This window comes from Peromyscus eremicus, chromosome 7 (genome assembly GCF_949786415.1).
Source record: "Peromyscus eremicus chromosome 7, PerEre_H2_v1, whole genome shotgun sequence".
In the NCBI taxonomy this organism is placed as follows: Eukaryota; Metazoa; Chordata; class Mammalia; order Rodentia; family Cricetidae; genus Peromyscus; species Peromyscus eremicus.
The window spans coordinates 48,023,080-48,036,838 of NC_081422.1; the positions used below are offsets into that span (position 1 = coordinate 48,023,080).

The window sequence follows — 13,759 nt, forward strand, 5'->3', positions numbered from 1 at the left end:
ACATCCACTAAGGAGGATAATATGCCTTCTTCCACATGAGAAACAGCTGTTTAATTTTTATTATTGTTAAGAGGAAACTATTACCAGCTTCTTCTACTAGTACATATATGATGCTACCCATATATGGTACTTATCTTACTATTCAAGTCACACTCCAGTCAACTTATGTCCTTCTTAAAAGGCTGAACTGGAATCTGCAAAGTCTGGTGAACATAATTCTCCAACTGTCTGACCCTCATGGAAAAATGTAGGGCTATTAATTCTCACAAACAGGATACCATAAAAAATAAATTATCAGAGGCTAAAACTATGTGAATTTTTCTGGCAGCCTCATATCCTGTCAAATTTTCACCATAAATATGCAGTTAACTAACACATGACACCACCTCTTAACCAGCCCGATCTTTATCCTGGTTAGAGGAAGGTGAAAGACAAAAAACTGAGAAGTCACAATTCTTTGATGTAGTTTTATGGGCTACACAAATCTAAGAGAGCTAATATAGCTCCCTACTGAAATAAAAAATGGCATCAACAGTTATCCTCCATTCTAGCTGTTGTTATTTAATGTGGCAGGCCATCTTAATAAAGTCATCACTATTAGCCATGATGAACTAGTCTAAAGACTAGTGCAAGCCCAAAGGCAATCATAGACAAACCACGACAGAGTTCTTTTAAGACAGCTGTCATTCAATCCAATTCTGAAAGACCAAAAAGCAATACTTGGTAATTAAAAAAAAAAAAAAAAAAAAAGCCAATCAATCAGGGAAGACAAGAGATTCATTACCAGTATTTTACTGTTGTTTTTTCCCCCCCGAAAATGAGCCTGGGTGTAACTAAAAGCATAAGGTGCAGCCAGCCATTGTCCCATTCTACCTCATATCTCTTTGCAAAGTCTTAAGTACATAACCTCCTTAGAAACTGAATAATTGGGCTGTTGTTTTCAGTTTAGCTATCTTATTTCTACTAGAAATAAAAAGCAATATGTAGATAAACAATTTCCTGCTTTCTCCAAACTCCTTTGCTCTATAGCCTGTGGCACCTCTTAACACTGAAGATGGATAAACACCTTTCAGAGGAACAGGCAATGTCTCATACTTGTTTTCCATCATGATATTTTATTGAACAATGGAAAGGCAAGACATAATTTACTACCACTGATTCAAATTCAAGAATATGGATGAAAAACAGACTCAAGACTAATTTCACTATTAACCAGAGACACCTCATTTATCTACAGAACACTGATGCCATACTTAGGCCTCTTAAATTTTAATGAGGTATATATATTCAAACCAGGGAAAGATCCCTTTATACCTTTTTCAGGGTCTTTGGCTCCTTGTGGATGATGGATATAAATTTGCAGTTGAATTAGTTCAATAATTACTTCTTTTGAAGAATCGTTAAGTCTATGTTGAGTCCAAATATACAGTAAAGTAGGAAGAATTTCATCTCCTACTTCACATACCCGTTTTCGGAAGTTGACAGCCAAAGTCTTGAGAAAAATTATAAGGGCTGCTAAGATATGACTTAAGCCAGAAGAGCTCTTTTCTTGTCTGCAACAGAAAACAAAGTCAACTCAGTGTAACAGGCGCATTCTAAATAAAATCTAATTATCAAACAGTATCATATCCTGGGTTCAAAGTTCTTCAGAAAACAAAACAAAAAACAACACAACATGACTAACTGGTTGTGGAATATTATTTTAACTATGTAAAGGTGTGTTGCAATTATTTATGCTGCATTTGTTCAACGATGTAAAGACATGTTGCTTTGCCTCTCTAAGGCACCTGATTAGTCTACAAAAAGCTGAATGGCCAATAGGTAGGCAGTAGAGGGATAGGCAGGGCTAGCAGGTAGAAAGAATAAATAGGATATGGAATCTATGCTGGAGAAAAGAGAACGAGGGAGAAAAAGAGGGAGACATCCTGGGCCAGCCAGACACGGAGGAAGCAGGAAAAGTATGACAATTGGTTTGTATACTTACAATACATATATATTTAATATAAACTAGATAATGCCATACAGATGTGTACCAATGCTTCCAAAATACTTTATTACTTTATTCTCAATATACATCTATCCTTAAAATGGAGAGAATTAAATTATTTAAGTGATATTCAACTTCCCCTGTTAGCAGATGAGAAAGATCCCAAGGCTCACATTTAGAGTACCATTTAGTGCTTACATATTAAGAAAATTTATATCTGATCCTTTGAGAAACTGCTGGTTCTGAGTCAATAGTTTTTTTTTTGAAAGATAGTCTTTTACATTCCCATCGATGCAGTGAGTTATCTTTTCTCCAAACTGCTGATAGCCTTTGCTGTTTCTATGGTACCACTTTATCTCACTGTGGTTTGGCTTCCATGTCTTTGACAGCTAATGAAGTTTAACATGTTCTTTATTAATTTATTGACTGCATAATTACTTTTCTATTTTCTCACGATACAGACCAAGTTGGCTATAAACTTGCAATCATCCTATGCAGAGCCTCCAGAGCACTGGAATTACAGAAGTACACCACTACACCCAGCCCTTTGCCTATTTTTTTATAAGGGTATTTTAAAACTTTTAATAATCAACTATTTTTATTAATTCTTTGGAGAATTTCATACAATGTATCTTCATCAAATTTACTCCCCACCTTATCTCCCTAACCATATGGTTTTGTTACTGGGTTTCCTGAAGTTGTTATATAAGCTGGATGTTAAGTTTTTAGTAAGATAAAGTGTGCAAAAGCCTCTCCCATTTGGAAAGATGTCTCTTCACTCTGCTCAGTATTTCCTTTCTTGAAGAAGCTGAAGTCTATATAATCCCATTTATCTCTTTTTGCTTGTGTATTTTTGGAGTTTATCCCAAAAGATCACAGCTTTTATCTTTTAAAGAAGTATTTAGTGTGTGTGTGCACGCATATACATGTATGCATGAAGATCTCTAAAGGTGGATGCTGGGTGCCCCAACTGTTCTCCACATCATTCCCTCAAGACAGGGTCTCTCACTCAACCTAGAGTTTGGCATTTTGGAGTAAGGCTAGTGGTCAGCAAGCCCCAAGGATTCTCTGTCTCTATTTTCAACTCCAACACTGTGCTGGGATTAAAAGCTTGTCTAGCTACACTGAGCTGTTTTATTTGGGTGGAGAGATGGCTTAGTGAGTACAAACACTTGGTGGGCCCCTCATATCAAGATCTCAAAGTGTTTCATCTGTTTGCTTTCTACAAGTTTCTAAGTTGCAAATCTTTGGTCTATTTTAAGGTCTTTTTTTTTTCATATAGGATGGGAAATAGAGGTCAAGCTGAATACAAAAAAATGAAATATCACAGTGAAACATTGATATTATTGAAATTATATAAAATTGAAATTATATAAACAATGTAATTATGTTAATAAACTTAATATGCAAGAAAATAGATATATCCTGATTTGATCATTACATACTGTATACCTATTATCACAGTCTATATCACAAATTCAAGCAACTGAAATAATCACCGTTTAAACGGTAGTATTTCTTAGTCACTAAATCTAAAACATGGTTATAGCAAGATCTAATGCAGTTTGGTACAGTATGAAAAAACAATGATTAGATTACCTTGCATACTGAACAGCCTTAAGAAAAAAATCTAAAAACTTCGAAGGTAATCCATCAGTCTGTGAACAGCATCCTCCAGTGACAGCATAAATTATTCTAGCCAATAAAACTCTGTTCATATCTTGTGGTGGTTTGAGATACAGCCTGAAGTACACAGAGAACAATTCTAAAAATTGGAGGGAAAAAAGTATTAGCTAATTATTTTAAAAATCAAGTATGTTCAATAACACAATTCAACTTAAATATGCCACAATTCTCCATAGACAAAAGCATTAAAGATGACCTTGAAATACTCCATCAATGTTTAAATAATGTACTTAAAATAGGAACATAAGTAGCACAGTGTGAGGGTATCTGTTTTCACAGCCAGACCTCATATCAACTACTTAACTTCTCTATGCCTACGCTCCTTTATCTAGGACTAACAAAGTCTTTGACAGAGTCTTGGTATCCTATCAACGCTATTCTTTAAATACATTACCACTTAAGAATGGCCTCCCAGTTCACTCTGCTTGTAACATAACAAACAGCATGACAGTTTCATGGATTTTGGCAAAGGACATGAGCTTCTTGCTCACAGAAAAAGGAAAGTTTATTCCTCACAGCAGTAACAGCAGACAGAATACTTCCATTTTTGCATTAGTTCCCCAACCTCAATATTATCAGGAGGAGGGACATCTGACCCAAAGGAAAATAGTAGCACTTTTATAAATATGGGTTAAAAGCAAAACCATTCTTTGTGTTATGGAAGCTACTGACTCTAACTCCCAAGTTAGTCACTATACAAAACACCCTTTTAAAAAGCAGTCTGTATTAAAAAAGAAAAAAAAAAAAAGCAGCCAGTACTTCTATGTTAGACATGCAGAAAAGTAAAATCTGTTGAGAATTATCCCAAACACAATAATAAATAATCTAGTGGCTTAAGACTTTATCCCCATTAGAGATAGAGAAACAGGAAGAAACAGGAAGTATAGTGACTATTTGTATCTTCCTTTTCAGTTGTTCATGTCATGATTCTGCAGAAATGGATAAATGGTTTAAAATTGGGTATTGGATGAGATACAAGGCCAATATAAATAATTCAAACAATATAGTGCAATAAAGTAATTTTTAATCATACTATGTAATAAGAGTTCATAGAATTATGTCAATTATGTCAACATGTTTTCATTGCATGAAAGAGGGATTCTTTTTTTTTTTTTTTTTTTTTTTTTTTTTTTTTTTTTTTTGGTTTTTTCGAGACAGGGCTTCTCTGTGAAGCTTTGCGCCTTTCTTGGAACTTGCTTTGGAGACCAGGCTGGCCTCGAAATCACAGAGATCTGCCTGCCTCTGCCTCCCGAGTGCTGGGATTAAAGGCGTGCGCCACCACTGCCTTGCGAGGAGGGATTCTTTTAAACAATTTTCTCTTTTATTGACAGATTAGGCAAGAGGAAATAGGAAAAGCCAAACTGCAATTGCTTCTCATTAAAGCACAGACTTCAAGTCACATGCTACTCAGAAATGACCCAAATGTTCACAGAATCCACCATACTCTGCTAGAGGAGGTATAAAGGATAGCACAAGACACTTCTAGAAGTCTCAGAAGAGAAGAATCCTGCTTCTTCAAAAAGGTTGAAATATATGCATTCAGATGCACATACTTTCTCCATGAATCCAGTAGCAAAAAAATACAAAAGTTTGGGGTTGGGGATTTAGCTCAGTGGTAGAGCGCTTGCCTAGCAAGCGCAAGGCCCTGGGTTCGGTCCTCAGCTCTGGGAAAAAAAAAAAAATACAAAAGTTGATAGTAAAATTGCATATGAGAAATATGTTTCTGGGGTTGAAAAAATAAAAACTCAAATATCATCATCCAATGTAAATTTCTTGAGACATTATACATGTGCACTCCTATCACTTGCAAATGGAACTAAGTAATATAAACCTTTCATGTCTGTTTTTTATTTTTTGTTTAACAGCCTAGACTACAATACAATGCTGAAATGCTATACAAATGGGCTTGACTCCAGTGAGGCCTCAAGTTAGACTGCATCACAATGGCGGGAGAATTTACACGATCAGTGATTTAGGATCAGGGTTTAATAACTCTCTCAAGTGCTAACACAAGGAAACCAGGAATAAGAAACAATTTGTACCACAGCACTGAACAATTTGGAAACAGAAATTTAAAAAAAGATAGCACTTTGCATGTCTAGTAAGTCAATGGGTAAGGTACTCGAATGCATTTGATTTTCATTACCTTGTCAGCTTTCTAGAGTCTCTGCCTAATCCAATGAATACCTGTGCACTTTATCCTTTCTGTAACATTTAAGGTGTCCACCACATCCCTTTGAACTCAGAACTCTTGCTTTCAACTGTGACATCTCTCTTTGGGCTTTCTCCTTTATTTATGGTCCAGTTGAGGTGTCACTGCTGTGTGTACACATTGTATACAAGCATGTGTATTATAACAAACGGAATGGTAACTTTTTAGTTGACTGGACTTTTTTCAGTCACTGGATTGTAGAATTGGTTAAAAACAGCACTAATCTTTGAAATCTGTGATTCCAGTTCCAGTGGTAAGCACCAACTATAAACTATATGTGACTTACAAATTTAAAAAGTACATAATAGATAAAAATTAAGAACTGAACATGGTAGTGCATACCTATAATCCCAGCTCTCAGGAGACCGAGGCAGGAAGATTATAACTTGAAGAAGGCCAGAATAGGACATAGTAAGATGTTATTTTGAAAAACAAAAAAAAATTAAAGATCTGATACTGTAATGATATAATTTCATCAATGCAATGTTAAATTGTGAATCATCTGTGGGATGTAAACTGCTTTTACTGTTGAAATTTCATTTTCTAAGGGAAAATAATAACAGCTTTCAAAACATACCTATCCATTGTTGCTGAGATATTTCACACCAGTATTTTCTCACAGAAAGAATGTCTTTGAGTAGTATGTTGCTACAATCAGCTCCATAAGCCACACCATTAGATGAATCTTTCACTGTATCCATGACATAATTCAAGAGGTCTTGACATTTTAGCCTGGGTGCTCCTATTTAAAAATAAAATGAAAAAGTAAAAACATACAGATGTTAAAAAAATAAATAAATAATCTTTGGAATGCCAGCTTCTTTACATGAGTCCATACCTGAAATTGCTCTCAAATAACTTTCTCCTATGACAGATATTATTAAATTCTATAGCCCTGAGTAAAATTCAACTGGCTGGATATTTTTGTATCTTTTTTTTTTTTTTTTTTTTTTTTTTGGTTTTTCGAGACAGGGTTTCTCTGTGTAGCTTTGCGCCTTTCCTGGAACTCACTTGGTAGCCCAGGCTGGCCTTGAACTCACAGAGATCCACCTGGCTCTGCCTCCCGAGTGCTGGGATTAAAGTGGATGTTTTGTTAATAAACTTTTACTGGAACACAATCATGCTCACGCATTTCCTACTATAAATGACAAGAAATCAGTAACTACAACAGATAATATATAGCCCAGAAAATACAAAAAAACATTTTGCTATGTGGCTCCATTAAAGATTAAGTTTGCCAACCCCAAAAGATACTGCAAGAATAAGGATTAATTTTTATACTTAACAATTCATAATTCCTGACATTAGACTTAAGAGGATTCTAAGTCTATGAGCATCTTTATGAATAAATTTTTTAAAATAATCTTGAGTTATTCTAATTAGAAATAGCCTATTTACTCTAAAAAGCAAGATTATTTTCATGGCATCTAACAGCATTCAAATGACATACATATAGAAAAGGCTGAAATTTTAACACAATATTCTGAAAATTCAGTGCTAATAAGATAAATGTTCTTTTAAAATGGGCACTTAAAGCAGCCACATTTTCTAAAATTTTATTAATTTGTATGTGTATGGGTGTTTTGCCTGCATGTATGTCTGTGCACCACATGCATGCGGTGCCTGCAAAGGCCAGAAAACGGCACCAGATCCCCAAGGATTGGAGTTAAAGGTGGTTGGAAGCTCCTATGTGGGTTCTGGGGATTGAATCCAAATCTTCTGAAAAAGCAGCCAGTGCTCTTAACCAGAATCATCTCTCCCAGCCCTAGATGTATAATCTTAAAGGTCACAAAATTACACTTAAAAACAATTTAAACAAGGTACAGCATTTTACACCAATAATTCCAGTAGCCCCAGGTAAAGGCAAGATTAGGAAGCTCAAGGTGTCATTCTTGATTACACAGCAAGTTTAAGAATACCTTCTCCGATACTGCAAGTGAGGGATGTCGAGATCATGATGGGAGGACGTGCAAAGATGACCAGCCCATGAACTGTGGATTGGTGGCTGTGGAGCCCCCATGGGACTGGACTAGGCCCTCTGGACACAGAAGACAGTTGTTTGGCTCAAACTGTTTGGGGGGCACCCAGGCAGGGGATCTGGATCTGTCCCTGGTCTATGGGCAGGCTTCTGGAACCCAGTGCCTGTGATGTGACACCTTGCACAGCCTTGGTGCAGTGGGAAGGGGCTTGGACCTGCCTAGGCTCAGTGTGCTGGGCTCTGCTGACTCCCCATGGGAGACCTCGATTTGGGGGATGTGGGGATGCGGGGTGGCTTGGGAAAGAAGGCTGGAGGGTGGGAGGAGGGAGGAGGGGGGTCTGTGGATAGCATGTGTAGTAGAAAATTTCTTAATAAAGAAAAATGAAAAAAAAAAAGAATACCCTCTCCAACATAAGCTGTCATCAGTGTTTTTGATCTTAGCCACTCCAACAAGTATCTCGGAGTCTTTTTGATTTGCATTTCCCTAATAACTAAGGATGTTGAACAATTCTTTAATTGTATTTCAGCCATCTGAGATTCTTCTGTTGAGAACTATTTAGATCTGTACTCCATTTTTATTAAATAGGATTATTTAGTATTAGGATGACCCCAGCTAAGACTCCTAGCAATAGTAGAGATGGTGCCTGAACTGGCCATCTGCTGTAATCAGATTGGTGACTACCCTAATTGTCATCAGAGAGCCTTTATCCAGTAACTGATGGAAGCAGATTCAGAGATCCACAGCCAAGCACTGGCCAAGCTCTGGGAGTCCTCTTGAAGAAAGGGAGGAGGGATGATACAAGCTAGGAGTAGTCAAGGTCATGAAGGGGGAACCTAGAGAGACAGCTGACCTGAGCTCATGGGAATACATGGACTCTGGACCAACAGTTAGGAAGCCTGTGTGGGACCAACCTAGGTCCTCTACACATTGACAGTTAGGTAGCTTGGTCTGTTTGTAAGGTTCCTAGCAGTGAGATCGGGACCTGTCCCTGGCACTGAGCTGGCTTTTGAAACCTGTCCATACTGGAAACCCAGGTTTGATGGAGGAGGAAGAGCTAGGTCCTGCCTCAACCTTGTTGCCATGTGCCAGGCTTTGTTCAAGCCCATGAGAGACCTGCCCCTTTCTGAATGGAGACAGAGGAGTGGATGGGGAGGGGGGTTGATGGGAGTTGGAGAGGGAACAGAAGGAAAGGAGGGAGAGGAAACTGTGGTAGGTATGTAAAATAAATGAAAAAATGATAATTAAAAAAAAAAAGGTTAAGAACACCTTGGGCCACATGAGACCCAGTCTTAAAATAAACAACAGGAAAAAAATTAAGTCAGGTAAGGTGGTCTACGCCTGTAACTCCAGGTAACAGCTGGACTACTGTGAATTGGAGGCCAGCCAGGGATACACAAATAAAAAGGTTTTGTTTTCATCAAGTCATACTAATGTCAAAGCTAGAATACTATCGTTTCTTCAATACTGATTTCATTTTGAAATTGAACTACGTGCAGCGTGCAATTCAAAATGCATATATGAATTATCTTAGGACAGCATTTTCTTAATGATGAGACTGGTTATATTCAGGAGTATCATGCTATGGTAAATACTCACTGACATCACAGCACAGGAGCTTTCAGTTAGGGCTTGTAATTTCAGGCATCTGGCCCATGATGATACTCACATCCCTGGGATCCTTTTCTACTACTCCTTGGGTATCTCTCACAATTCTTGAAGCATTTTTTATCTACAGTATTTGTTTTATTACCAGAACATTATGGAAAGGATTAATTTTTATATTACCACAAATGCCCAGGACCCACAGTAGACAAGAAATAAAGTTGAGTTAATTTCATAAATATTAAGATGAAATCATATTTTTCTATATTCTTTATCCCAGAATATTCTCTTCCTCTGCCAAACATAAATGTTTTAAAAATTACAATGTTTCTATTTCCTAAAAAAAAGTTTCTATCAGTCCAAGTTAAAACTCAAGTGACACAATACTTGCCTAGCATGCACAAACCATGGGTTTCAACCTATCACTGTAAAACAAAAACAAAAATAAAAAACACACACACACACACACACACAAAAAAAAAAAAAAAAGTATACAAAAATTTAAAGATCTGGCTGGGCGGTGGTGGCGCACGCCTTTAATCCCAGCACTCGGGAGGCAGAGCCAGGCGGATCTCTGTGAGTTCGAGGCCAGCCTGGACTACCAAGTGAGTTCCAGGAAAGGCGCAAGGCTACACAGAGAAACCCTGTCTCGAAAAAACAAAACAAAACAACAAAAAAAAAAAAATTTAAAGATCTGTCTTGTGAGACTGACTTGTCTATATACTTAAGAAACCTCATGGAACTAGTCGCTAGGTTTTCTATTCTCTACACCCTGCTTAATACAGAATGAGGAACAAGGGTATTACTTAAAAGTTCCTTCTCAGCTATTCCCACACCCACTAGTTATTCAGTGTCTTTCTTCATTCTACTTTGGTTACAATATTTAACAAGGCTGTTAAAATCTCAACATGTGTTTAAATAGAACTGAAGAAGTAAGGGAAGATGATGGTAACTCTAATTTTAAGTTTAAAGAGCCTGACACTACAAAATCCAATCTTTTTAATTTAATTTTTTATTGAAAATAGATTTTCTCATACAATATATCCTGTTTATAGTTTCCCCTCCCTCTACTCCTCCCAGTTCTTTCCCACCTCCCCTTCCCTTCGGACCCACTCCCTTTCTGTCACTCATTAGACGAGAACAGGCTTCTAAGAAATAACAACCAAACATGATAAAATATAAAACAAAAACCATCACATTGAGGCTGGACCCGGCAACCCAACAGAAAGAAAAAGCCCCGAGAGCAGGCACAAGAATCAGAGACCCACTCATTCACACTCAGGAGCCCCATAAAAATACTAAGCTAAAAGCTGTAATACATACACAGAGGACCTGGTGCAGACTCATGCTGGTCCTATGCTTGGTGCTTCAGAGTCTGCGAGTCCAATTTAAAAGCTAGCCCCTAAATAAAAAAGTACTTTTTGACTGTTTCTATGATCTTGGATCTGCAATTTTACTTTCTTGTAAACCAACATACTGGTACATTTTTAAATGTGATCTCCATGATTAATTTTGTAACTTAAAGTTTTTCACTAGAAAGCAAAATTATCAGCTACAAATTTTTCTGCAGGGTAACAAAATTGGTATCTTTCACTTAGGAATTACATAGTACAAATTAACTTCCAATGTTACAAGCCAATAATACAATGTTTGTACCACACAATTCAAAGGCAAGTACAGAATGTTTCAGTGTGACTTTCTTTTGTCTTAGCTAGAGAATCTAGGGAGGGTGTAGCTCAAGTTTTTCTGCCTGGCCCACAGTCAGGACAAATCTCTCTCACCTGCCAGTCCCACAGGCGCTCAGACCCGATCAAGTAAACACATAGACTTATATTGGTTACAAACTGTATGGCCGTGGCAGGCTTCTTGCTAACTGTTCTTACAGCTTAAATTAATCCATTTCTATAAATCTATACCTTGCCACGTGGCTTGTGGCTTACCGGCATCTTCACATGCTGTTTCTCATCGTGGCAGCTGGCAGTGTCTCTCTGACTCAGCCTTCCACTTCCCAGCTTTATTCTCCTCCTTGTCCCGCCTATACTTTCTGCCTAGCCAATGGCCAATCAGTGTTTTATTTATTGACCAATCAGCAACAGGAGGGTTTACAGCTATCCACATAAAGTGACATCTCAGAGGAATGGAGAATTTCTTTAAACAACTGCTCATTAGACTCAATCTAGTAGCTCATTAACCAAGAACCTACTTGCTTCCACTAAATGTTTACTATCATCTGGATTTTCCAAGTACAATTTTTAGGTGTGTATATGCCTAGGTGTATGCATGGTCCTCATGAACATAGGAAGCTGAGGACAACTTGTGAGAGTCAATTCTCTTCTTCCACTATGTGAGTCCTAGGAACTGAACTCAGGTTGTCAGGCCTGGCAGCAGGTACCTTTTACCTGCTGAGCCATCATGCCAGACCATGTATTTGCCTCATTTTTAGCCTAAAGTTGCTATCGCAAATCCACATCCTTATTTGCACAGTGTACGAAGTCTGAGATCTCTCAACAAATGTTATTTATTCTAGTTTTCAACACTATGTAAAGCCCATTTCTTTGTAGAAGATTATGATGATCCTGCATTTCTGCTTCAAAAATGTCACTCTTGAGGTAAGTAAGACAGCTTCTCTGGTGAGGTGCTTTGCTGCCAAGTATGATGATCTGAGTCCAATCCCCAGGACCCACATGGTACAAGGAGAAAACCAACACCTACAAGTTGTCCTCTGACATCCATGAGCACATCATGGCAAATGCACATACATGTATATAAAATAAGTAAAACGAAGTAAAAGTTTTTAAAAAGCATTCCTTCAAAATATCAACTGTAGGGAGTAGAGGTGCTGTTATTGATTGGGAGCTGATCTAGCACACACAAGGCCCCAGGTTTAGTACCCAGTACAGTATATGTATCTACACACACACACACACACACACACACACACACACACACACACTTATTTAACTATATAGGTTCAAGATGAGAGATATTTGGCTTGTCACTGACAAAAAAAAAAGGACTTGACTTTTGTTCAGTTTTTTTCTTTAAATGACAGCACAATATAAAACAAGTGTATTTTGACTACAAGAAAGCTAGCATTATCTCAGAAGGAATAAATGCTGGAGTGATAGTTTAGTTAGTAAAGTGCTTGCCTTACAAGCATGAGGACCTATATTTTATCTCCTGGACCCCACATAAAAAAGTTGGGCATGGTGGCATGCACTTGTAATCTTAGCATGAGTAAGACCAACAGAATCCCTGGGGCTTGTAGGTTAGCAAATTTAGCCTATTTGTCAACCTCCAGGCCAACAAGAAACCCTGTATCAAAACATAAGGTAGATGGCATCAAAGGAAGGACAGCTGAAGTTATCCTCAGACCTCCCATTCACCAGACCACTCGTGTGTACCCATCACACATATGTATGAACACACACAAATGAATAAATGCACAGGCAGCATGGTGCAATCTCAGCACAAGGAAGATTTGAGGCAGCAGGATCACAAATCTGAGCTACAGTGAAAGACCCTGTTTCCAAAAGCAAAACTGAAACAAATATGCTATAGACTATGTCTATTAGATTATACTACAAAGAAGTAAACAGAAGAATATTAAAGAGAGAGTAAAATAAAAACTAGGTCACATGAGCACAAAGAATTAGAGAAAGTGTACGCAGGAATTCTATGACTATTTTCAAATATATCAAATGATATCATGTTGAAATAATTACTAAGTTTTCTGTATATCATTTAAGAACTTAGAGGGGCTGGAGAGATGGCTCAGTGGAGTGTATTCAATGCTCTTGGCAGAAGACTTGGGTTTGGTTCCCAGCACTCATTTGGTGGCTTATAACCACCCAGAAATCCAGTTCCAGAGGATTCTTCTGATCTCTACAAGGACTAGGAACATATCATAGGGTACACTTACATACACGCAGACAAAATACTCATATACATAAGTAAATAAATCTGAGAAATTAAAGTAGAAGCAGTAATAAATGGAGACAGACTTATTAAAGCGTTTTCTTTGTCTTTTACGTTTTTCATTTATTAACTTTGTGTCCACATGCTCACACGTGTACTGTAACATCCACGTCATGTACATGTGTGGAGATCAGAGGACAACTTGAAGGAGTTAGTTTTCTTCATCACATACGTTTTGGAGCTCAAACCCAGGTCAAAGTGTCTTTTACCTGCCAAGCCATGACATTGGCCTAACAAGCTTTTATACCTTTAAAACGGTTCAGCTTCAAAATGTTTTTTGAATCCTTAAGGTGAATCCTTAAAGTGATACTTTCT

General features: G+C 37.5%; 1 protein-coding gene across 1 annotated transcript in view; it reads right to left on the reverse strand.

The window, feature by feature from the left end:
- Atm (ATM serine/threonine kinase) overlaps positions 1-13,759 on the reverse strand; it is a 108,913-nt gene that overhangs the window by 89,878 nt on the left and 5,276 nt on the right. Inside the window, exons 5-7 of the mRNA XM_059267892.1 lie at positions 6,463-6,627; positions 3,587-3,752; positions 1,315-1,553 (exon numbers count right to left, since the gene is read on the reverse strand). Of these exons, the coding sequence (XP_059123875.1) occupies positions 1,315-1,553; positions 3,587-3,752; positions 6,463-6,627 (570 nt within the window). The remainder of the gene's footprint in view (positions 1-1,314; positions 1,554-3,586; positions 3,753-6,462; positions 6,628-13,759) is intronic.